Source organism: Geotrypetes seraphini, chromosome 11 (genome assembly GCF_902459505.1).
Source record: "Geotrypetes seraphini chromosome 11, aGeoSer1.1, whole genome shotgun sequence".
In the NCBI taxonomy this organism is placed as follows: domain Eukaryota; kingdom Metazoa; phylum Chordata; class Amphibia; order Gymnophiona; family Dermophiidae; genus Geotrypetes; species Geotrypetes seraphini.
In genome coordinates this window covers 20,588,245-20,614,420 of record NC_047094.1, presented here as the reverse complement: position 1 = coordinate 20,614,420, position 26,176 = coordinate 20,588,245, and the positions used below count along the sequence as shown (strand labels likewise).

Below are 26,176 nucleotides of genomic sequence, written 5' to 3'. Positions count from 1 at the left end.
AGCCAGGCCTGGCACGTACAAGCACCGGCCCACAAGCCCTCCCCCCTCCCTTCCCCGTCAATTCTGATGTTGGAGAGGAAGTTCCAGGCCAGCCAGGCAGTGATTGGCTGTCCAAGGACTTCCTCTCCAATGTCAAAATTGACATCAGAGGTGAAGGCTTGTGGATCCAGCGCTTGTACGTGCCTGGCCTGGCTCGAGGAGGCAGGAAGAACAACATCGCAAAGGCAATGCAATCGACTCACGTTGCCTTTGTGATCTACTGGTCGATCGCGATCGACCATTTGGGCACCCCTGGTATAAAACAAGAGCAACACAGGTTTTTATGTGCCTTGAAGCCCAGACACATAAGAACATAAGAAGTGCCTCTGCTGGGTCAGACCAAAGGTCCATCGTGCCCAGCAGTCCGCTCGCGCGGCGGCCCAATAGGTCCAGGACCTGTGTAGCAGTCCTCTATTTATATCCCTCTATACTGACGATTACCTTCCTTTTACAGTTAAAGAAAAAGTCAGACAGAACACTTTCCCTGCTGCAAAATCCTTTTGGTTTATCCGATACAATGTGCTAAAAAAATATTAGCGTAAGTACCTGCCCATTCCTTTAAAACCACTGATTTCGTTCAGTTTTTTACAAGCCTCTGCAACTGATACATCATCATCATGGTCCCTGGAGAACAGAAAGAGGAGAATAAGCGCTAAATTCAATCATTTCATCCCGCTTTACAAAGCATTTTCGAGGTCAATTCTAAAATTGGCGCCCAGATTTGGGCACCGCTAAAAGTTAGCTCCGAATTTGGGTGAGAGGATTTGCAGCAACTAAAAAGTTGGCGACAATTCTTGTGCCTCAATAAGGTGTGGATCTCACCTTATTCAGTAAAACTGCATGCAAATTCCAGGAATGCCTCTGATCCACCCATGCCCCTCCCACACCCACGCCCCTTTTCAGAACCACAAGTAAAATTTACACATGGATTCCGGCACCTAAAGATGTGCATGCAAATTTAAGTTAATGACAATTAGTGCCCAATTATCAGCGCTAATTAGCTCATTTACTAATTAAATTGCACACACAAATTGGGTGTGTGCACATATTGTGCATGCAATTTTGAGCACCACATAATTAGGGTATTTACGCAGCCTTAGATAACTTTGGCTGGAACAGCCTGACAGATGTGAGCTCCCCTTCCAGATTAGGGGGTCGTTATGACTTTGCCTACTGATCCCTATGCAGTCTCTCAGGCTCTGATTCTATAAACGCCATTGAGCGTGGTTGTCAATCATCTACTAGGTGTCATTTATAGAATGGCATAGTGGCATTTAAGTGTTTTTAGGCGCCAGTAGGCATTAAAACCTTAGCTACAATGTTGGCTGCTTTTATGCCGATATTATAAAAAGACAGATACAAGGGGGTGCTGAAGAGTTCTCAGCCCAACCAAGAAAAGAATGTCGTGGATAAGGTTCAATCAATGATCTGAAATAATGTCAAAACGGAGAATTTCGTTTCTGCAAATTGGCACTTTAATGAAATAAGATAATCAGCTGCAGTGGCAAAATAATGCTCAGAATTTAGGAAGTTGGTAGGTTGGGCTGAGAACTTTTCAGCACCCCCCTTTGTATATAATAAAAATGAGCAAAGTATAGGACAATCGAGCCATTGTGACATCACTGAGGAGGTTGGCTCTTATTGGTGGAATGAGGCATTGTGACATCACAGTCTCAGCTCTGGTTACTGGACACTGAAACTCTTGATACCATGAGGGGTGCTGAAAGGTTCTCAGCCCAACCAAGAAGGGAATGTCGTGGATATGGTTAGGGCAGGATTAACCAATAGGCCAAGTAGGCACATGCCTAGGGACCGAAATGGTCAGGACGGACCGATGAAGGAGGGCATCAACATTGTTTTTTTCAAATGGCGATGGGCCCTTCCAGTATCGATTGGGAATACAGGCCCCCCCCATCGACGGAAAGTAAGACAAGCAAGCAACGCGGGTAAGAAAGGCAATGAGAACTGTAATTGTGCAAGTGGTGCGCTTCCCTCTGATGCAGCTTCCTGTTTCTGCCTGGGCACATGGAGGGGTGGGGCGGGGCAGGGGGGCCCAGTGTACTTGTGTGCCTAGGGGCCCTCGACGAATTAATCCCGCCCAGGATATGGTTCAGTCCGTCAAAACATAGAATTTCGTTTCTGCAAATTGGCACTTAACAAAATGAGGTAACCCTCTTTCCAGCTACACTGGAAAAATAATGCTCAGAATTTAGGAAGTTGGTTGGCTGGGCTGAGAAGTTTTCAGCACCCCCTTTTGTTAACCGCATTGAACTCAGGGGGTTATGCCTTCAAGAGATCTGTCATTATGTTATGTTACAAAACTACACGACAAGGATATTTGCTGTGACCGGGAAGTAACCCGAGACCTATGGGCCTTTTGTTGTTGTTGTTTTTTGCCTGACAAATAATTGTGCCTTGTTTGTTGAGAACTATGTCGTCAAGAGGGGAGGCATTGGCTGGGGTATACCAGGCGATAAGCCCGAGTGTTTCCACTTCTCCTTTTTGAAATTTCAGCTTGTTTTGGGGTTTTTTTGCCTCTTTGGCATAAAAAAAAGAGAGAGGCTGATAAAGACCCGGCTGGGTGCCTAATAAGGCCTGGCAGGCGGGCCTTATTGATTAGATCTACATCTACATTGTTTTAAAAGCTTCCTCCTAGCTTGACTTTAGGAAACAGATAAAAACATATCTATTTAACAGGCTAGGATCTTAATGTTGCTATTTTTAAATCGATCTTTTATCCTTTTAAATTGTTTGTATTTCTTAATATAGTTAACATTTTATCATGCAGAATCTTTAGAAGATTTTAATCCGATGTATGCATTTGGTATTGTATCTATTGCATTATTTGTACTGTGATTGATTGTTGTAAACTGCCTAGAACTGTTAGGTATGGCGATATAGAAAAATAAATTATTATTATTATATAATAGTGAGCCAAGTATAGGACAATCAAGCCATTGTGACATCACTGACAAGGTTGGCTCTTACTGGTGGAATGAGGCATTATGGCATCACAATCTCAGCTCTGGTTACCAGCAGGCTGGGGTTGCTGCTCATGCCGGGAACGTTAAAGAAATTTGGGTGAAGGGGTGTGTGCGTGTGGTAGTGAGGGGTGGGGAAGGAACATGGGGGCAGATAGGACAGGTGCTGGCGCCCCCACCAAGACGGCGCCTGGGATGGACTGCGCCACTGGCAAGGGGGGTAAATTATCACCAAGACACAAAGCAGCCAGCTAGGTAAAGTAACTCTGGAGTAATCTTCAGCCCCAATCTAGCTGGCCAGGGTGTAGCTGAAAATGATCTCACATACAGTTATTTGAAAGCATTCCTCTTTGTGCGTAAATTCTAGATACATACCAAATATCCAGATGAAACTGGTCATTGTAGATATCATCTATTTCACTAAAAAAAATGAATGCACAAATATTTAATTACAAGACACAAACGCTATTTCTTCATAGCAGGACAATATTTAAAGAGAGATATCAATCAGATCAAACAAATTTGGCTTCTATTGCATGCCAAAATGCAACCCTACTATTCAAAAAAACTATACAACCTCCCAACCGACCCTAACAAGTAACCAACCCTAAATTCCTCTTCCCTACTAGTATTCCTCAATTCTCCTCCCTTGCCCAACTTCTCCCCTCTGCCTCCTCTATTAAACCTTCCCTTTACAGTAATCCCCTGCATCTACTATTTAAACGTCCCCTAAATTGTAATTCCTTGCATCTTTTATGTAAGCATCCCCCAATTGTAACTTCCTAGAAAATCCCAGCTATCTTATACTATATCCCGCTTAGAACTGTAAGCATCCCCTAAATTGTAACTTCCTGGAAATGTCCAGCTATCTTATACTGTAATCCGCTTAGAACTGCAAGGTAAAGGCGGAATATAAGTCACTAATGTAATGTAATGTGAATTGTGCTAGGTTTTACTAAACCACCGAAGAGCTTCCTACCATGGGCTGGCGAGGCAAATGCTCATCGGCATAGAATGGGCATCGGAGCATTTACCTTTTGGCCAATTTTAGGGGGCTGTTCCAACTAATTAGGGGATTAATACTGCGGGAGTGCTATGTACTGAAATTATGGCAAACCCAGTGTAAATGTTTAAAACCTGTAACCCCAAAAATTATTTAAAAAAAATAAAACCTGTAACCCGTTCCGAGTTCTTTGGGGACAGCGAGATAGAAAACAAATTTAATAAATATTACCCAAGTGCAACTGCATAAAATGGGAGGTACTTTGTTCCAAATGTGGTAGGGAACCCAATACCGGGAAGGGATAAAACGCGGACCTCACTTACTTGATGGACCTCGCGGATCTAAACCCGCATGTCCTTAAAAATCTGAGCTCCGTGCCGCTTGTTGTTAGTTTCTGGCTCTGACAGACCTAGGTGACAATTTAGCGCTGATGGATCTGTCTCAGCCTAGGGAGGATCCGTCAGCGCTAAAATGTCATCAAAGTCTGTCAGAGCCGCGGACCTCAGATTTTTTAATTTACTGGGGCTGCAGGAAACCGGTTTAAAGGATTCGTTTTAGAGCCGCTCCAGCACTAGTCTCTGGCTCTGACAGACCTCGGTGACAATTTAGCACTGACGGATCCGTCTCAGCATAGGGAGGGGAAAGTATTAGGATCCGTCAGCGCTAAATTGTCACCGAGGTCTGTCAGAGCCAGAAACTTAACTACAAGCGGCACGGACCTCAGATTTTTAAGGACATGCGGGTTTAGATCCGCAAGGTCCGTCAGGTCCGCGTTTTACTCCTTCCCCCCAATATCTTTTCTCATTCTTTTTGGGGCTGCTGGCAAATTAAAAGGTTTTGGTCTGCCATAGTACAATATTTGCAGAAACCTTTGACGTATAACATTGTGGGAAAAGTGGAGCAGCTGGTGCTAGATGTGCCAGGAGCTTTTCGAGGGCTACCTCGGGGGTCGGACCCGGTGGTGCCGTAAGGTGCGTCTCCCGGTTCACAAGTGTACACTGCAGTCCTGGGTAAGGTAACCAGATTTTCCATCCGGAAAATCCGGAACCCTAGACCTGCCCCCAGGCCCACCCCAGCCCCGCCTCTAATCCCACCCGCATGAGCGGATACGATACAAGGACATCGCGCGCACATGTGCGCGACATCATCGTGTCAGATCCGTGCACACGGAGATGCCCTCCTGCCCGAAGGAAAGCTTTTCAAAACCTGGACAAAGTGTCAGGGTTTGAAAAGCCTTCTGGACCCTTGATAGTATCTTTTTCTTTGGGGGGGGGGGGCAAAGGGGGTAGCTTTGGGAGTTGGTTACACTTTAATAACTTGTTTGGGGCCTCTCTGTTTCTTGTTATTCTATGGACCGATACCTCTTGTGGTTTATGGTTTCTCTTTACCCTTACTGCTACCTGATTTTAAGTTCATCTAGGAATGGGGAGGGGGGAGATGGGGTTGTGTACAAAATGGCGATGGCTACTATTGTACAGTTTGAAGTTCTTTTACCGTCATATGGTTTTGCCGAGTCATCAATAAAATTGTTCACAACGTAAACATGTCTAAGCCCCATTTTACAAAGCTTAGGATGTGCATGCATCGGTCTGAACTGTTTTCAAATGACCTGGGTGTGTGTCGGGTGGGGCAAACTGGCAAGGGAACCCGGTCGCCGTGACAGCATCAGGATAATAACCACTTATGTTTCCAAGGCCATTGTACAACACAACCGGTTTTGAAGCTGTCAATATTACATATGTTTTATTTTTCTGAAATGGATGTTTACGCTGCATTCACCCGGCGCATAAAAGTTCATTTCTCTTGTATTTTAGAACTGGCTCTATCAATTACAAAATTAAAATAAACAAACAAACAACATATATCTCTATAACAATCTTATATTATTTTGGTGTGCTCATTGCTCCAACCTAAAAGTCATGAGTGAACCATCACTGCACAACCAGCGTTCCTCCTTCTAAACCGGTACTGTTATATACCACAACTAGTGTTAAAGCCCGTTACATTAATGGGTGCTAGAAAGCAGCCCCCGTTCCCTCTCCCCCTCCAGTTCCTCCCTGACTGTCTCTCTGTGGCATCCTTCTGTCTCCCCTCCCCCAAGCAAAGCTGTCTGCCTCCCAACACAACCCTCCCCCCAAAGCAGCCTCCTTTCCCTCTCGGCCTCCAGTTCCTCCCTGTCTCTCCGTGACCCCCCTTCTGTCTACCCCCCCAAGCAAAGCTATCTGCCTCCCAGCCCACCCCTACCCCAAAGCAGCTCCCTTTCCCTCTCCCCCTCCTTTGAGAATTTTTACCTGCATGGGACACCTGCAGCACCGGCACCATACCCTCCAGCCGTTCCTCTTAGTGAAACTGCCACCATCGCTCAAACTCCAGCGAAACTGTCACCAACTGTTCAAACTCCTTCACGCGCTGCCCGCCTACACGCTGTTGAGGCTGCCGCGCACCGTCCCCGCGGTCTGGCTAGCTCCCTTAGTCCCTTGCCGCCCCCTTCCCTTCCCGCGGTCCCGACAAACGTCCCGACTCCAGCAGCGGCCTCAGCACTCAAAACACGCTGCTTTGCAGCCTTCTACTGCCCTGATTTGCTCTGCCGTGTCGGGCAGAGCAAATCAGGGCAGTAGAAGGCCGCAAAGCAGCGTGTTTAGAGTGCTGTGGCCGCTGCTGGAATCAGGATGTTTTTCGGGACCGCATGAAGGGAAGAGGGGCAAGGGTCTAAGGGAGCCGGCCAGACCGCGGGAAGGGAGGGATGGATGAGAGGCTGAACGGGGTTCGGGTGTGCCGGGGAGGGGGGCGGAGACGCCGAAGATGAACTGTCTTACAGGGGAGTGGGGGGGGGGGGAACCCTAAGCGCACATGCACACACCTGCGGCCACAGACATACGGATCATGGAAGCACGCAGATACGAGTGCGCATGCGCGGCTAGGGTTTTATTATAGTTTCAAGTTTATTAGTTTTAATATACCGACCATCAAACAAATATCTGGCCGGTTAACAGTAAAATTTAAAAGATAGGAAGACTAAAAAATTAAAGATAAAATAAATTGGTGTATTAAATATATAGTGTGAACATAAATATTATTAACAAGACAAACTTGAGAGTGAGGGGAGATGGGAGAGGAGGGGAAAAGTTACATATTTAAGAAGAAAAAGGAGATAGTGGGGTTGGGATAAAACATACAGGGTGGGGTCGCTTTATTAAAGCGGTTGGTTGCTGGAATGAAAAGGAAAGATGACGAGTCTAAGCACTAGGAAATGCGTCACGAAATAAGAAGGTTTTTAGGCCTGTCTTAAATTTATCTAAACGTTGTTCATCGCGAAGTTGTTGTGGTAGGAGGTTCCATAAGGTTGGAGCTGTTACTGCAAAATTTACTTTTCGTGTATAATAAAAATCTTTTATGGAGGGAATAAAAAGGTTTTGATCAGTTGATCTTAGGTTGCGTGGGGAGCATTGGGGTATGAGAAGTTTATCAAGGAAAGTAGGCTGGTGAGAGAGTTTTATTTTGAAGGAAATTATATAGGATTGTTTAAAATTGTTGCAGAATATCAATGTATCTCGCAGCTCACTATTACAATATTACAACGAATCCTTCCATTGCAACAATCACACGTATCTTAAGGAGGAGTTTTTTTCTTCTTTTTTTCTCCAGCTGGCGTTGTTCTCTTCAGCTGGATGACTCCATGACTCATCAGATAATCCCTCATGTCCAATTATATCCTAAATTCAAAAACTCAAAAAAAAAAAACCAAAAACAAACCAAAACCCCCGTAATACCAAAAAATGTTTATGGTAATGTCACTATCCAAAATATCGCTCACTAGTCTTATTTACTCATGACTTTTAGGTCGGAGCACTGAGCACACCAATATAATATAAGATCGTTATAGAGATATATGTTGTTTGTTTATTTTAATTTTGTAACTGTATTGGTAGTGGCCAAAAATAGTTTCGAATGCAGAATTTTCAGAAACAATCCCCTTTTTTTGAAGTAGTAACTGTGTGCAAGCCAGACATATATGGGGATAGCTCACAAGAAAGTTATCCTTTATAGTACTTACAAGTGGAATTTTTCCTTCCATAGTGGATTTAGTGTATTATTCTTGACCTCTGTGACCTGGATGTACTTTGCAGGTAGCACTTCCTTTATGCTAGATCTCTTTTCTATCTTCTCCTTTTTCTTCCTGAAGCTGAACTTTCGTTCTTTTTTTTCTTCAGTTTCCTTTGTATTTTGCAGTATCATGATTCCGAGCATGCAGTATGGGTCACTGTACCCTGTCCGAAGAAAAACAGAAAGCCTCCAGTCTTACTCAATTTACAATGTATTCCTTCCATGGGTAAGGGGGATGGGGTAAGGGAATAGGGGGGGGGGCGTAGGGGGGGTTGAAATAAGTCATATGGAATGATAGAAATATGTATGGAAAAATTAGAATTGTGAATATAATTGTAATGAATTTTTATTGTATTATATTATTGTATATTTATTTGATTCCTTCAATAAAATGTTATATAAATTAAATTCACAATTATGATATTTCCATACATATTTTTATCATTCCTCCAAAATATATTTCCATATGACCTATTTCAACCCCCCCCTTTCCATTCCCTTCCCCCATCCCCTTTACCCTTCCCTCCCATTCTTTTTATTTTTATATTCAATTTATTACATTGTAATACATTTCCATATAACCAATTCCATCCTACTCATACACCCCCAGTTCCCTCTTCCCCCTGAATGGAAGGTGACAAATGGAAATTTCACAAAAGATCTCTTGCTCAGGTAATACAGAAATAAATAATAATAATACAAAAGAAGAAACTATTACTTTTATCCATTAAAGCAAACAACTTAATTCTGTCTTAGATCACAATCAAAAGAAGGAGACCGTGAATAAGTGAGGAGGAACTCAACTAAAGTAAAAATACAAAGGAAAAGGTTTAACAGCAATTTATGGTCCTTTCTTTTCTTCTCATGCCTATCTTAGGATTTTTAATAAACTTTCCCAGTTGCCATTTTCTTCATATCCAGAAACGCTCGGAGTTGTTTTGGCATTAAAAAAAAAAAAAGACATATTTCACACCAAGAAACTACATTGGCTACCTTTTAAATCTCGAAGAGTGTTTAAGGTGCTGGTATTGATTTTTCAAGCAAATTCACCAAGGGATACCGTGGTGTCTTTCACGTGCTGTGATATTACATTAGCCCCCATCGATCCTTAAGATCGGAGAACACGATGCATTTATCTGCTGATGAGTTACAGCTTGTGAGGTACGCCAGTATCAGAGCTATGGCAGGGGTGAAGCTTTGGAATAATCTGGTTGGACAACTGACAATGAACAATAACTTTCAAAGTTTTAAAAATTATTAAAAGCATCTTTTATAGAAGCTTTTTAAGTGGTTAAGAAGCAGTGACTGAAGGAATGAAGTGATTAATGGAAATGTTATCTGTATTTTTTTGTTTGTTTGTTTTATTGTGTTTTATACTGTTTGTTGTTTTTATCTTATGGTTATGATTTTTTTTGTAATCTGCTTAGGCATAAACAGAATATAGTTTTTAAAAAAACAAAACACATAAATTAAATAAATAACTCGTGCCATAAGCCTTCATTCATACTACTTGAGGCTTTTCCCTCTTATCTAATATCTCCCTCTGCCCAAGAGAAATACTCAGATGGGTCATCGTGTCAACAATCTTGGGCCGAAGGACATGTGGTCTGGTTCCCTTGGCACCTCTAATCAGCCCTTTAGAGGTCATTCATGTACATGGTTGCAACTCTACCAGAAGCTGTGTGAACTCTGCCTTCACAGCATCCCCAGATGACACAGGGCGTAAAAGCCACAACTTAGCAATCAAACCAGGAATCTTCCAAAAGGAAATGCACAACAATTACCATCTGAACCACTGGACCACCTGCCTAAACTAGTCAAGCTTTTCCTCATATACATTGTTTTCCAGTCTTTTAGTTAATATTCTTTCACTTCTTTGGACCCTTCCCAGCTCTGTAATGTCCTGAAAAACAAAAAACTCTTAGCCAGGCAACATATACGATTCTTGGTAAGGACTTACTTTCGCTTTATTAAGGATAAGAACAGGGTTGGTCCAACTATTAGGCACGTACAAGGCTGTTGCCTAGGGCAGTAGCTTCAAAGGGGGTGGCACAGAGCAGCTGCAGTGAAAGCAAAGCAATATTCCTGACAGTCACAGAAACGCAAAGGCTCATCAGTCGGTGGAAGGGTAGGAACTTCTAGATATCTCATTCATCCAGGCATATGGCTTTTGGAAATCACCTATAGAAATGGTAGACTCAATTTGATTCCCATGTGCTTGATGCCAGGATGTTGATATACAGTTATGAGCAATCAAATAAAAGGGCGAAAGACGTAGGGCCGAGAAAAACCTAAGCTGTATATGAGGGTCCTGGCATCAAGCACGAGTCAATATTCTTGTTTGAAGACTCACGAGACTCTTGAGGCAGGCCAGTTTGGCCGAAACATGCACATCTCGAGTCATTGAGCTTTTTTTGGGACAAATAAAAGTACATTTTAGAATCAAATTGAGTCCATTTCTATAGGACATTTCCACTCCTAGTTTCACGTCTTTGAGTATGTGGATTTGGTTCTCCTGTTTTACATTTTTGGAAATCACCTTCACTAAATATAATGAACTATTTAAATGTGCAATGTTCAATTGCGCATTTTTTACAGATTGTTCTGGGAGGGGTTCCACTAAGGCAGGGGTAAGCAATTCCGGTCCTCGAGAGCCAGAGCCAGGTCAGGTTTTCAGGATATCCACAATGAATATGTATGAGATGGATTTGCATGCACTGCCTCCTTGAGATGCAAATCTATCTCATGCATATTTATTGTGGATATCCTGAAAACCTGTCTCCAGCTCTCGAGGACCGGAATTGCCTACTCCTGCACTAAGGTGATAATGATTGTTGAGTTTGTCAGAACCTCAGGAGACCTGAGGCTGAAGATTTGGTCTAGGTCAGGAGTGGGCAACTCCAGTCCTCGAGGGCCGAAATCCAGTCGGGTTTTCGTGATTTCCCCAATGAATATGCATTGAAAGCAGTGCATGCAAATAGATCTCATGCATATTCATTGGGGAAATTCTGAAAACCCGACTGGATTCCGGCCCTCGAGGACCGGAGTTGCCCACCCCTGGTCTAGGTCATGCTATACCCTTTCTACTGACCCTGGGTAGGCATCACTTTTTTGTCCCTATAAAGCCATTCTTGCTTCTTGCAATGTCATGAAGATTTTCAAATCCATCTTTTTTTCCATAATGTTACTCTTTCCGCCTTAATTTGGACTATTCAGTCTGTCAGCTTTGAAAGCCTTTTTGAAATGTGTCTTCCCTTTTCATATTGCTTTCTTTGTTTACAGCTTGCATTGAAATGTTTTGCTACATGTTTCTGACACCCGTTGAAATTTTAACAAATACTGTGAAAAATTATGTCTGCACTTCCAACATTATCATTTATTATATTTTGAGCAGCTGATGTTATTACACAATGAGCTCATTTTCAAAACGCAAAGACGTTAAAAAAAAAAAAGGCCTAAATTGGCATTTGGGTGTTTTACTCGCCATGACGTCCAAGTGCTGATTTTTCAAATCTACTTCTATATATTTTGCTAGACTATTGTTCCCGCTGAGCATCCAAAGTTCATGGAGGCATGTTGGAGGTGTGCTATAGTCGTACTTTGGGCAAAACTGTTCTTTTTCTGTGCTGAATAAAGGAACCCCTCCTGGACTCACCAGATTATGCCCACATGCCCTAGTTCCATTCTCAAAATAGCTGCCATGATCTCCAGCAGCTTTCTAGGCTGTCGCTGGAAGTCACAGCACCCATTTTGTCTCTGAAGATGGCAGGAGCACATGGGGGTCACTCCTAGACCACCAGGGCAGTACAGTAGGCTTGGAGAGGCCTATGGGTGGGTCTGTTTGGAGAGGGGAAGAAGGAAGAGGGAGCTCTTTCAGTTTGGAGAAGGCAGACACTACAAGAGGGGGAAGGGAAGGAATGCCGGGCACCACAGAGGAAGGGGGGAAGGGGAGAAATGCTGATATATAAACCCTCAGTTTATATTCACGTTAACATTTCCCCCTTTTTAGGGGAAAATGTTATCTTGGTTTATATTCAGATGGGTTGATATTAGAGTATACTGTATATCGGTGGTCTCAAACTCGCGGCCTGCCAGGTACTATTTTGAGGCCCTCGGTATGTTTATTATAATCACAAAAGTAAAATAAAACAGTTTCCCAATCATATGTCTCTTTAGCTATAGACTTAGCCAAAAGGAAAGATTTCTAGACTATAAAGAGTTATACCTCATGCAAAATTGTCATTTCTTTAATAAGACATTAACTATTTTTTTCTGAGGCCCTCCAAATATCTACAAATCCATAATATGGCCCTGCAAATAGACCACTGCTGTATACGATAGCACATGCTGTCATGCTAGCATGCCAATATGTGCTAATTTGTGTTAACACGCTTTAGTAAAATGACCCCAATATTTCCATTCTCCTACAATATTCATATTATACAATTCATACTGTAGCAAAGATGAAAGTTATCCCACATTTCATATTACTCATAGCTATCCTTAATGAGTCTTATGCTTTAAGTGAATTGACTTAGGTCAGTTTCATAGTCTGGCACCCAATTTAGTGTCTGTAGGGCAGAATTTTGCAGCAGAAAAAAAATTATCACACGATATACTCATATATGATCATGGGTTCCAGTGTGCTCTACTGCTATAAAATATTATAAAATATCATTATTGCACACGCTGTCACAGAGTTACTCATTGGAGCCACAAGGATGCCGTCTTCCAATGCGTGCTAGCAGCAAAGAATTATGGGTCATCTAATCTGTCAAAAGCAAATTTCTTGTGTTAAAAGAAAGCCTTGTTGAAAAACCTTCATACATACTCACCACCCCCTCTTTCAATTGGAAAATCATGTTTGTCTAATTTGTCTCTTAGATTTCTGGCTAAAGCATCACGGCGTAGGGCAAGGTGTCACACTGCTGTCTCCAGTTCGGGTTATTCCGCATGATATGACATTTAAGACTATAATGCAGGATGGCACGTCAGATAAAGCATTTGAAGCCAGAGGTTTTTTGTTTTTGAAATTCTTAACTAAGGAAAAAGAATATTTAAACCAGAGAAATATAACCTTCCTTGCTCTGCACATCACATTTGTATGTTCCAGGGCAAATGCAGATTTGCTATTCTATTGATTGAACAATGGACTAGAATACAGGTCTCCCTTCATATTAATGGGGGGAAGGGGGGGTTAGGGGTACAGCTCCCTTGTAAATATTAAAAAATTGCAAATAACTTTAGGGCCCCCACCCTAGGGTTATCAGATTTTATGTCAGTAAAATCCGGACCCCCCCCTAGACCCGCCTTCAGGCTCGCCAAGTTCCATCCATCTGACTCCAGCTCCGCCCTCAGCTCTGCCCCCAGCCCCTGCTGCCTGTTTGTCGGGCAGGAAGGCATCCACTCATGCGCTGATGCGAAGCGATGACATCACGACATGATTTCTTTTTAAAACCAGGACAAAGAACCTGGGTTTTGAAAAGCCATCCAGACCCCCGGACACGTCCTGAAAAGGAGGACATGTCTGGCAACCCCACCCCACCCTGACTCCTCCTGCCTCCCGGACCCCTCCACAGCTTACCTATGCCCTGGTGGTCTAGCGGTGAAGCGGGGCAGGAATGATCTTCCCACGCTACTGCCCCGTGCAGATCCTCTATCACAAATGGCTGCCTCAAGTTCTTGCAACAATCTCACGAGACCGTGCGAACTCACGACACCGATGCAGGAACTTGAGGCAGCTATTTTTGATAGCACAGGAAGATTGCTCCTGCCCCGGTTTCACCGCTAGACCACTGGGGCTTTAAAAGGTAAGCTGTGGAGGGGTCCAAGAGGTGGGGTGGTAGAGACTTATGAATAACCAAATCCTATAATCCTAAACCTGTGACTATTGGGGGGGGGGGGTGTATTATTTTATCTGGCAAGCTCTACAATAGTACTCTGGATCCATAGGTGAAAACTGGAGACGGGGGAGAAATTAATAGAGCTATTTATTTCACAGGAGCACCAAGTGTATGAAACAACATGATAGAAATACCAATACCAGCAAACACAGTGTGTGACACATTTGAATGGTAGTTGTACTGAACGCACTTTCCTTGTCTTCAGGTACTCAGTAGCAAGAAACTCAGTTCTCAATGCATTGTCCAATCATGGCCACTTCTACAATATCTTGATCTTTTAATGCAAGATCTTTTGAGGATACCCATGTTGATCTTACACCTTACTTATTTATTCAATTTTCTATACTATTCTCCCAGGGGAGCTCAGAACGATTTACACAAATTTATTCAGGTACTTGAGCATTTTTCCCTGTCTGTCCTGGTGGATTCACACTCTATCTAATGTACCTGGGGCAGTGGGGGGATTAAGCGACTTGCCCAGGGTCACAAGGAGCGAAGTGGGTTTGAACACACAACTTCAGGGTGCTGAGGCTGTAGCTTTAATCACTGCGCCACTGGTTAGGGTTGCTCCGCCCCCCCCCCGTCCCACCCCGTTCCACCTCTGGCTCCGCCCCATTCCTTCCCCAGCCCTGCCACCCCACGAACCTCCCCAGGCTCATAGGCCGCATTTGGAAGCCTTGGCGCATGCGGGGACGTCGAAACAATGACGTCACATGCATGCACGCATGCGTATGATGTCATCACGGTGACGGCCAGGCCTGTGCAATTTTCACAATTATTTAGTTTTCGTTGAATGAAGTGCTCTCAGGAAATGGAGTTTAACGGTTATGCTAAGAGCAGTAAGTAAACTCTACTAGAGAGAAGGGGGGGGGGAATTTGAATCCCAAGTTACCCTCAGGTGAGACAGAAGTTTTTGTTCTGAAACTAGAGAAGGTCTGCTCGTGCAGAAAGTTAGTGAACATCCCGACAACTGAATCCTGAAAGCTAAAGGGAATTTTTTATTCATCCTTTATGGAGTTTGTCACCAATAAATACTGGGTTTTTGAAAGTGAACTGGCTCAGTGTGCATGGGAGACACTGGGAAAAGCTAGCTGTTGTGAACCAGTGATTATTTCTAACCAGCTATTCACCAGGTTGCTTCAGCCTGCGTGGGCCCCTTATCACAATACCAAAACATAAATAGATTCACCGTTTGTCCTGTATGTCTGTCATAATTAGATTGTAAGCTCTTTCGAACAGGGACCATCTCTTGCATGTTTAATGTACAGTGCTGCTTGCGTCTGGTAGCCCTACAGAAATAATAAATAGTAGTAGAAGAGGGAGAGATCTGCCCGCCCAGCGGGTCCAGGCCCACCCAAGATTGGGTGGGCCTGGCCTCACCCTGCTGAAGCTAGCTGGGCAGGTGCTGCTTTTTCACTGCCTAGTCACAGACCGTTTGTGTCTTGCTTTCCAGAACTTAGGGCTTCCTTTTACTAAGCTGCAGTACTAAGCTGCGCAGGGAAACTAACGCCAGCTCAAGGGAGGCGTTAGCGTCTAGCGTGCGCTGAAACTGCTAGCGCAGCTTAGTAAAAGGAGCCCCTAGATTCCCGTCATCAGGTCAGTGCAAAACGCAGCAAAAGATGAGAAAAGTCCGAATATACAGGAGACTATGAAAGTTCTTTCTTGAACACTCAGTTCAACAAGGAAATACCACCTGCAACTTGTTTGTTCACCTTGATTTCTTTGTACTAAAGTGGTTTAAGACAGCAACTGCAATACATCATGACATGATCAGAAAGGAGGCACTTACCGTTCGGATCTTTTGCAAGGAGGTTTTTTGCTTGCATGACAGTAACTTTTAAAGCATATACCGGGGCCTGGAAGAAACAAGATATCTTATGAAACTGATACCAATATTACAAACCAGGTTTCTATTTATGCTTTCCTTACAATGAACACAGGTGGACTGAAAAATCAGGGGTGGGAAATTTCATGGCGACACCAGGAAATATTTCTTCACCGAGAGAGTGGTTGATCCTTGGAACGAGCTCCCGGTGCAGGTGATCGAGGCAAGCAGCGTGCAAGAATTTAAGAGCAAATGAGATGCCCATGTGGGATCTCTTAGAGGGTTAAGCCAAGGGAACCTGTCACCAGGAGTGGGATCCCTAGGATAGTAGACTTGGGGGTGGGTCAATAGAGTGGGCAGACCTGATGGGCTATGGCCCTTATCTGCCGTCATCTTCTATGTTTCTATGACTTCTTGTGGGTAGGCGTGGTTTCCACCTAGATATATCTTGCTGTGTAGTTGGGCCTGCCCCTTTTTTTTTTTTTTTTTAAATGTGCACCTTGATTGGCTGGTTAGATGCCTACTGCCGCCTACAATCGGGACGCTGTTTATAGAACCAGCCCCTAAGCGTAAAATTGTGCATGCAAGACTATAGAGTTAGGGGTTAGCTTGCAGAAAGCCAGCTAATTCAGGTGACTGCCGAAAGAGCACATTCAATTCTATGTCGCTATTTAATAGCCAGTCAACTTTAGGAAATTTAGTCCATTTTCAGCTGCGATCCAGGCAGCTGTCTTGGTACGGCTACCATTTTGAAATTTTGCACATTATTCACCTACGTCGCAGCAAAAAAAACTGGAACTGCCTCCCCATGGACACAAATTTGGAAACCAACTACCTGAACTTTGGAAGAAAACTAAAAACATTCATTTACAGCAACCATCTCCCAACAAGTTTCAAGTTTATTAAAATTTGATTAAAAAACGCTAATCATAAATTCTAACGCGTTTTAACAATTAAAAAAAATTTAAATGGGGAACAATTAACATACTTGTCAATGACAAGACGTAACTTACATGAAAACAAAAGGATAGTAGGGGGGGGAAATACAATTTTAAAAAGAAAAGAGTACAATTAAGGTTATAAACAAGAGGGCAATGGGAAAAAATCATATCAGTATTGAATGCGATTAATACAGAAATCGTCAAGGGTGGACCCAGAGATCATTAAGACTTCCATGACTCTGACTTTCACATTCCTTCCTTCTTCGCTCTCCCGCAAGCCATCGCTTGCCCGTATATTGGAACCAGTCCCTCTGTATATGTCATACTAGAACAAACGCACTGCGTCATATACATGACTAATTGTAACCCATTCTGACTGTATATTATGCATGTTAACCTGTAACCCATTCTGAGCTCGTTGGGGGACAACGGGATAGAAAATTAAATAAATAGCTTGTCTCCCCCTGTTTATACAATGCTATATTGACTGCTTCTGTAAATTCTTGGGCTCTTGTCTAATGGTAAATCACCTTGAACCTTTATAGGCACAGAGCGATCCAATGCTCTCCGATTATAGATTAGAATAAATATGCCCAAACGCCTCCAAAGTGTTATTTCATGTGTAACAGGCCCAGGAGAAACACTACCAGGAAAATATCCTTTATTTTAAACATCAGTAGCATTACATTTTGGGTTTTTTTTCTTAGATTAGAAACAATATGTTCCCAGTCTATAACCTGCAGTCTTTTGTGTTTCCTCGTTAGAGATCTTCAGCAGAAGGGCAGAAGAAAGCCTGAAAAAAAATACATATTAGTCTCCTAATGATGACACTCTTTAAATGTCAAGTCTTGAGTTGTCTACTTGAGTGGGTGAGCGTGGGAGAGCGTGGGACACTTTATCTGTACTGTATTTCAATTATCCAGGTTATCACCAGCAAACGCTTTCTGGAGTCACGTAACCTGAAGGATTTGCTGAAGGCATTCCAGTCGTTTTGGAGAGGCTATAGCCTTAGACCACAGGTGTCAAAGTCGGTCCTCGAGGGCCAGAATCCAGTCGGGTTTTCAGGATTTCCCCAATGAATCTGCATGAGATCTATTTGCATGCACTGCTTTCAATGCATATTCATGGGGGAAATCCAGAAAACCCGACTGGATTCCGGCCCTCGAGGAGGGACTTTGACACCCCTGCCTTAGACGAAAGAAGATGTTTCTGTTATGCGTTAGGAAGGCTCTCTTGTTTGTGTGCTCATGTGACAAAATTCAGTGTCTCAGTATTACTGTGTTTCCCCGAAAGTAAGACAGTGTCTTATATTAATTTGGGGTCCAAAAAATGTACTAGGGCTTATTTTCGGGGATGTCATATTTTTTCTGTGTACAACAATCATCTCTCCCTTCCTCTCCTCCACCCCAATTCTTCCTCTTTCCTTTCTCACACTCCCCCCGTGTGCAGCATCTTTCAATCCCTCCCATCCCCCCATGCAGCAGAACCCCACCAATCGTCCCACCGCGAGACCGACATAGCTCTGCTCCGAAGCCTCCCAAAACAGGGCTACTTTGCGGCCTTCCCTCCGCGGCATCACTGATGATGTCATCAGTGACGCAGCAGAGGGAATTCTCTGACGGGGAAGGCCGTGAAGCAGCCCGTTCAGAGTGCAGTTGCTTCCGCTGCTGTTTTTGGAGGCCTCAAAGTAGAGGTATGTCAGGTCTCACTGGGGTGGGGGGGGGGGTGTCGCTGAATTGATGAGTCCGATTTTTTCATCGAATCGGGCATCACTAGTGTCTGGGATGGAGTCGGGGAGTGTTGGGGACCTTCGGGAGGGGCTTCATGGGTTGATCTTAACTAGGGCTTATTTTGGGGGTAAGGCTTATATTAGGAGCGCCTTTAAAAATCATGCTAGGGCTTATTACTATTGTTTGTTTACTGTTTCCAAGTGCATAGAATACTTTATAGATGCACTTTCTAGATAGTCATCACTTAAATAAAACCCAAAGGGATCATGAACAGGTCGGAGAGGGTTTTCATGCCGCTGTACCGGGCCATGGTGTGCCCTCACCTGGAGTACTGCGTCCAGCACTGGTCGCCGTACATGAAGAAGGACACGGTACTACTCGAAAGGGTCCAGAGAAGAGCGACTAAAATGGTTAAGGGGCTGGAGGAGTTGCCGTACAGCGAAAGATTAGAGAAACTCGGCCTTTTCTCCCTCGAACAGAGGAGACCGAGAGGGGACATGATCGAAACATTCAAGGTACTGAAAGGAATAGACTTAGTAGATACAGACAGGTTATTCTCCATGATAGGGAGAGCAAGAGGGAAATGTGTAAAATTGAAAGGGGATAGATTCTGTACAAACGTAAGGAAGTTCTTCTTCACCCAGAGAGTGGTGGAAAACTGGAACGCTCTTCTGGAGTCTGTCATAGGAGAAAACACCCTCCAGGGATTCAAAACAAAGTTAGACAAGTTCCTGCTGAACCGGAACGCACGCAGGTAGGGCTAGTCTCAGGGTGCTGGTCTTTGACCAGAGGGCTGCCACGTGTGCGGACTGCTGGGCACGGGTAGGGGAGGGGAGAGTCATTGCGGTGGGCAAACTAGATGGGCCGTGGCCCTTATCTGCCGTCTATTTCTATGTTTCTATGATGGACCACTGGTCTGACCCAGCAGAGGCAATTCTTATGTTCTTATGCAATGACTAGAATAAGCCACAGCTGGGGGGGGCCTCTAATGTGTGTTCCTCCCCGCTCCATCTTACTTCCCTCACCCAAGCACAATCTTAGGCATATGCCAAAAGCAGCAGTGGCTTTCTTTCAGATCCTGGTATGGCTATCCATACCAGCCCACTACTCCAGCTTGCAAGTGGGCTGGCAGCCCAGGCCAAATTGCTCTGTTATTATGAGCTCACTCATCGTTTATTCTTTTGGTAAATATGTGGACGTCTCTGAGGAAGGCAGAAAAAAACCCCCGCACAAGTCATATTTCCTTCCTCCAGGGAAAACAGCAGCGAGAAAACAGGGGTAGACCACCACCTAGAGCAGTTGCAGATATGTTCCCACTTTTGGGGTTTTACATGGGATGAAATCTAAATCAGATGGAACAGTTCAAATGCCCCTGATGCTTAAGCCTTGATGGGATGCTTAAGCCCCTGATGCTTAAGCCTTGATGGGAAGCTTAAGCCCCTGATGCTTAAGCCTTGATGGGATGCTTAAACCTTGATGGGATGCTTAAGTCCCTGATGTTTAAGCCTTGATGGGATGCTTAAGTCCCTGATGCTTAAGCTTGATGGGAAGCTTAAGCCCCTGATGGGATGCGTAAGCCCCTGATGGGATGCGTAAGCCCCTGATGGGATGCGTAAGCCCCTGATGGGATGCTTAAGCCCCTGATGGGATGCGTAAGCCCCTGATGGGATGCGTAAGCCCCTGATGCTTAAGCCTTGATAGGATCCTTAAGCCCCTGATGCTTAAGCCTTGATGGGATGCTTAAGCCCCTGATGCTTAAGTCTTGATGGGATGCTTAAGCTTGATGAGATGCTGAAATTTAGGCACTAGGATGCTGCATGCTAATTGCAAATTCTATATCGGCAATTATGTGTGTAATTGCTGTTACACAATATTAGTGGTAAAGTTCTTGAGGTCATTATTGACTCTAATCTTGCTTTTGAACAGATTGATGTTTTAGTTTCTTCAGACAGACAACTGAGAATAATACAAGCTCCACCACCATGTCCAACAATTCTCCCTTCCCCCCACTGTACAGCATCTCTTTCTCCCTCTTCCCTCCCTCCCACCCCCAACAATTCTCCCTCTTCCTTCCTCTCCCTCCCCTCCACCCTATGTCCCGACAGCTCTCCTCTCTCCATCCCCACATCACCCATGCATCACCCATGCATTTCTCATGCATCCCCACATCACCCATGCAGCATTTCTCACTCCCTCTCTTTGTCCCTTAACAGGCAAATGTCTTCAAGGCCGTGGGCAGCAGTTTCAACATGATGCTGGCGTCTGACCCAGAAGCCTTCCCTCTGATGCTACTCTGTAAGAGAGGAGGAGGTGGTACTTGGATGACCCTGGGCAGGTACATTCCCACGGGAACCCTGTAGGAACTACTTCCATCCCTGTGGGTCCCCTGTGACCTTGGAAGGGATTCCCATGATTTCCCACAACTTGGAGGGGTTCCTTACAGACTCCTGTGCAGCTCTCTAGTGCATATTCCCTTGCAGGTACACATTATAGATTTTGCACACTATTTCTAGAATAGCAACTAAGGGCCAGATTCACTAAGGGCACGGATTGGATCCGATCTGTGTCCATGAGGCTGATTCATGAATCGCCCTCATGCAAATGAGGGCGATCAGAATCACGCCCCCAACAGAATGAATCAGATCACTGAACAGTGATCTTTGAGCATGCACAGAAATTTTTTTTTTTTCTTCCCAAGCCCGTGGTTTTAACCCACTTTAAGCCCGCGGGTTAAAACTAAGGGCTTGCACTGCAGGGAAGGGTGGGAGAGTCGGGGGCGGCAGGATATCGAGGCTGCAGGAGTTCGGGGCAGGAAGGAGATCGGAGCAGAGAGCAGAAAAACAGGGCAGAGGGCAGGGCGACAGAAGGCAGGGCAGTCGGAAAGGACCTGAGCAGTCGCTTGTTTGGGATCGGCCAGCCCAGTCGGTTGCTGTTCCCCCTCATTTGCATGCACGGATCGGAGGATGATCGGGACACAGGTTAGTAAATCGGGTCGGAGGGAAATCGGGTCGCAAAGGGGTCACAAACCGATCGGTACACGATCGGTTTGCTTAGTGAATCTAGCCCCAAGTGCAATGATGCACATAACAGCCAATTAGCATCAATTAACTCCACCTGTCACCAATTATTGGTTGTTAGTGCCAATTAGCGCCAAATTTACCAAGTAGCTTATGTGCAAAACTGGCAGTATTCCAAATGTACACATGCAAAAATGTGTGCAAAAGATTATAGGATTAGGAGGGATATATTCAGAGCATTTGAATTTATAATGGACATTAATCGGGTCTTGAATGTATAACAGATGCAGGGCAAGTGCATCTTCCATTTCATCCTCACTTATTGTCCAAAGGATATAGAGCAGGGATGTTCTGTAAGAGAATCATTTTCCATGGCATGTTTAATAAAATAAAAGATATAGAAATACTGTATTAGCATTATGCTAGGTTGAAAACATCACTTTGTGGCTGAAATGCAATTTTGGTTAACAAGTAGACATTACCTCACCTTTGCTTCCTTCACCCGTTGAAGAATGGCTTCGTGCTCACTGTCATTGAATTCGAATGCCTGCGAGTATTAAAAATAAAATAAGTCATTTCTCTTATCACTTCCGACACTGGTGGGAAAGCAACCGTTTTCTAAGGGAAAATAATCACACATTTTTAAGAATGCTGGTTATTACCATATTTTCTGGAAAAAAAAATAGAAACTTTGAAGGATATGACCATGAATTGGGGTGATTCTGATGGGAGACTTGTGTGATACAGTAGATTATCTGAAGAATATTGTCAATCGGGTGGGTGGTTGATCAATTGTAGCTGATGTTATGAAACATTTTAAGCAGAATATAAATAAATAAATAATACAAAGTAGTGACTAATGTACTGTATAATTGTATGAAAAGTCTGCCTACCCAACAGAACAAGTGATCTATGTATTAAAACCCTTTCAGGACCAAGGGACATATTTGTCCCATAACTTTAAAATCCTATACATTTTGATTGGGATAGTCTACAGTTCTAAATTTGATATGTATGGATTCCATATGATACTGCCTTTATGTAAACAAACTGGTTCCGACATTCATTCATTAGCGTCGTTGCCAGATTGACGAGAAGATTCACTTGCCACACTGTCCATGAGCCAGAAGTTTGATTTTTTAAATAAAAATAATGATATTTCACAAAAAAAATCAATTTTTTGGCATCTGCAAGCCCTTTTTACCAAAAAAATGTCGTCAAAATCACAAAAATTGGCCTACGATCCTTATGGTCCTGAAAGGGTTAACTGGACAACAAACCCAAAGAAGCAGGTCTAACAATGCTCCTTTGTAATAAATTTAGAGAGCAGCTAAAATAAATTAACTCATTGTCCCTGCTCTTACAAGGCCGTAATAGAGGTTTCCATCGCGGGCAGGTGAAGTAAATACCCTGATGCCCATAGAATTCCTATAAGTGATTTACCTTGCTGATCCAAGGTAGAAAGTAGACAATGACACGGGGACAAATTTTCCCCCATCCCCCCGAGAACTCATTTTCACATCCCGTGAGGTTTTTTCCTGTCCCTGCCCCATTTCTGCAAGCTCCGTCCTCATCTGCACAAGCCTTAAACACTTTCAAATCATAAGTAGCAACATTGTAGAGCTCAGATTGTGATGTCATAATGCCTCATTCCACCAATGCCTAAGCTCCGTTCTCATCTGCACAAGCCTCAAACACTTTAAAATCATAAGTAGCAACATTCTAGAGCTCAGATTGTGATGTCATAATGCCTCATTCCACCAATGCCTAATCTCCGTCCTCATCTATACAAGCCTTAAACACTTTAAAATCATGTATTCGAGGCTTGTGCAGTTAAGAAAGAGCTTACAGGAATGGGGCAGGAACAGCGACAAAACTCGCGGGAACGGGAGGGGGAAATTGAGTTCCTGCGGAGACGGGGACAAATCTGTCCCCATGCCATTCTCTAGAAAGCTGTATCACTGCCTTGTAAAAGGAGCCCTGGATGACTAAGACTTTATAATTTGCCACCCAAAATTTCTGGAATGTTTGAAAGTAACACTGACGATGAGAACTTTGACGGTTTTTCATATGAATGAACTTAGCCAATGCTTGGTTACACGACGATGTAACTGTCCTCCACCAATGTGATATAACTACGTTCCCTCTTGTAACAATGTAACCTTCTACTACAATGTGATGCAATTACTTCCCCATGATAATAATAATAATAATAATTTTATTTCTTGTATACCGCTATACCATGAGGTTCAAAGCGGTTTACAGTAGATACAGAAGAGATGCAATTAAATAAAATTAATTTAAATGAAGAAAAGTACTTAGAGTTCCCTGACTGTCCCAAAGGCTCACAATTTTGCTAAAGTACTTGAGAAAAATTAATTAATTAGGCTAGAGACATAGAATAGAAAAAGGCAGGAAAACAGTACATAGGAAAAGCCTCTTGTGAATCGCCTAGAACCTGTACTGGATAAGTGCGATTAAGAAATTCTGATTAGATTTGCAAATGTGTGGAACACGCTCTGAATGTAATAAATATTGGATATCTTGAGATAAATTCACCTAACTAATATGCTTAGAAACATAGAAAAATGACGGCAGAAAAGGGCCACAGCCCATCAAGTCTGCCCACTCTAATAACCCACTCCCCTGACTTTACCCCCCTAGAGATCCTAAAATCTGGCACACTATTGGCCTCAATCACCTGCAGTGGAAGTTCATTCCTATGATCAACCAGCCTTTCGGTGAAGAAGTACTTCCTGGTGTCACAGCACAAAGGCGGAATTGTCCCCATCAGAATGGTGCACAAAAAAGCGTCTTTCAACTCATCTGATGAATCCAAATGCCTTTATTCTTCCAAAATTCATAAAATGACCCTATGACTCGACATGCGCATGTTTCGGCCCAAACGGCCTTCTTTTGCAGCTACATCGCAGCGTTTGGCAACGCGATACGTTTCTCCAAAGCAGCATTTAGTGAGATTGCGCACTTTTTTTATACAGTTGAAGGCTCATAAGACTCCTGAGGCAGGCCGTTTGGGCCAAAACATGCTCATGTCGAGTCGCAGAGCCATTTTATGAATTTTGGATGAATAAAGGCATTTGGATTCATCAGATGAGTTGAAAGACACTTTTTTGTGCACCATTCTGATTGGGACAATTTTGAGGCTGTGCTTTTGAGGCTGTGGTTTTGTTTCCCCTGTTTTATCCTTGTACTTCCTGGTGTCGCCATGAATTTTCTCGCCCCTGATTTTCAACGGATGCCCTCTCGTGGCCAAGGGTCCTTTAAGAAAGAAGATATCATCTTCCACCTCGATACGGCCCGTGATATATTTAAACGTCTCTATCGTGTCTCCTCTCTCTCTATGCTCTTCGAGTGAGAAGAGCTGCAATTTATTCAGCCTTTCCTCATACGGGAGATCCTTGAGCCCCGAGACCAATTGCTTCATGCAATTTGTTTTAATATCTATGGTCTAATCTCAGCCACAGTTTACAAATCGTAGGGATAAACATGGGCACAAAGGAAAAAAGATCCACTGGAGGTAAAATCAAAAATATTTTATTTTAGGGACCTAAAATAAAAAATAAAGCCATTCCACCAAGGATTTGGATAGAGCAAAACAGACCCGACACAGATCCGTGTTTCGGCACAATCAAGGTTCACAATCTGTGTTCTGTCGTATTAAAGACAATATAACGTGGAACACCTTAGTAGTTGCTCAAATGTTTTTGTCTCTCATGAGCCACCATAACTGCAGTAACGGCATAGTGCAGGAAATATGGTTGGTAACTCTAGCTTGATTTACCTGGGGGTTATTTAAGTAGACACATATGCACGGTGTTCTGGTCTTTATTGCTCTTTATTAACTTTGGATGTGAAACCTGTGTACGGTTTATAGTCATTCGTGCGCTACACTTCAGCGCACCGACATTGCAGCGCAGACAATTTGGCGCAAGACCCCAGTGCGCTGCCTAAAAAGTGACTTTTAAAGCGCTCCGATGCAGGGTGTGAGTGAGGACCCCCCCCCCCAGTTTACTTCATACTCTTCGCGCTGCCGTTGCGCTTTTGTCCCGTCACCCTGTGTACCACGGTGAGTGGCATTGGACTTGATTATTGATTTATTAGTCAATTGCTGCAACTACAAAGCTCTCACAAATACATATTAGTAATTAGTATAGTGTACAACATACTGAATATTTCTGACAGCAAAGAACGTACTTCCTTCCCTCCCAGCCTTTGAAAACTATAATATTATCCCATCTCACCGTGAAATTGTGCACGAACATGTTAGAACCGTCATCTATTCTGTAAATGGCTCCCAGCTCTGGAATTCTTTAACTTTACTTAAGGTTAACACAAGTCCCAAAAACCCGGACATGTCTTCTTTTTTGAGGACTGTCTGGGTGCCCAGAGGGATTTCCAAAATCCGGCAGTTTGTCCGGGATTTGGAAGACCCTGAGCTCAGGGCTGCGTCAATGTCCACAGCCCACAGCACGGGGAAGGAGATGTGAGGTTTGTGTGGGGGTGGGGCTGGGGGGGGGTAGAATAGGGCGTGGCAGAGAGCAGAACAGGGCGGGGGCCAGGTGTTCTCTTTTTTTAAGAGAGGAAATATGGCAACCCTACCATTATCTCTTTG

At 43.7% G+C, this 26,176-nt stretch overlaps 1 protein-coding gene across 6 annotated transcripts in view; it reads right to left on the bottom strand.

The window, feature by feature from the left end:
• The window catches only part of BAIAP3 (BAI1 associated protein 3), a 325,750-nt gene that overhangs the window by 89,351 nt on the left and 210,223 nt on the right, over nucleotides 1-26,176 (bottom strand). For all 6 annotated transcript variants that reach the window (XM_033963395.1, XM_033963398.1, XM_033963399.1 and 3 more), the window contains 5 exons: nucleotides 22,031-22,090; nucleotides 15,820-15,886; nucleotides 8,078-8,291; nucleotides 3,396-3,440; nucleotides 586-663 (listed from right to left, as the gene is read on the bottom strand). In XM_033963395.1, the coding sequence (XP_033819286.1) occupies nucleotides 586-663; nucleotides 3,396-3,440; nucleotides 8,078-8,291; nucleotides 15,820-15,886; nucleotides 22,031-22,090 (464 nt within the window). The remainder of the gene's footprint in view (nucleotides 1-585; nucleotides 664-3,395; nucleotides 3,441-8,077; nucleotides 8,292-15,819; nucleotides 15,887-22,030; nucleotides 22,091-26,176) is intronic.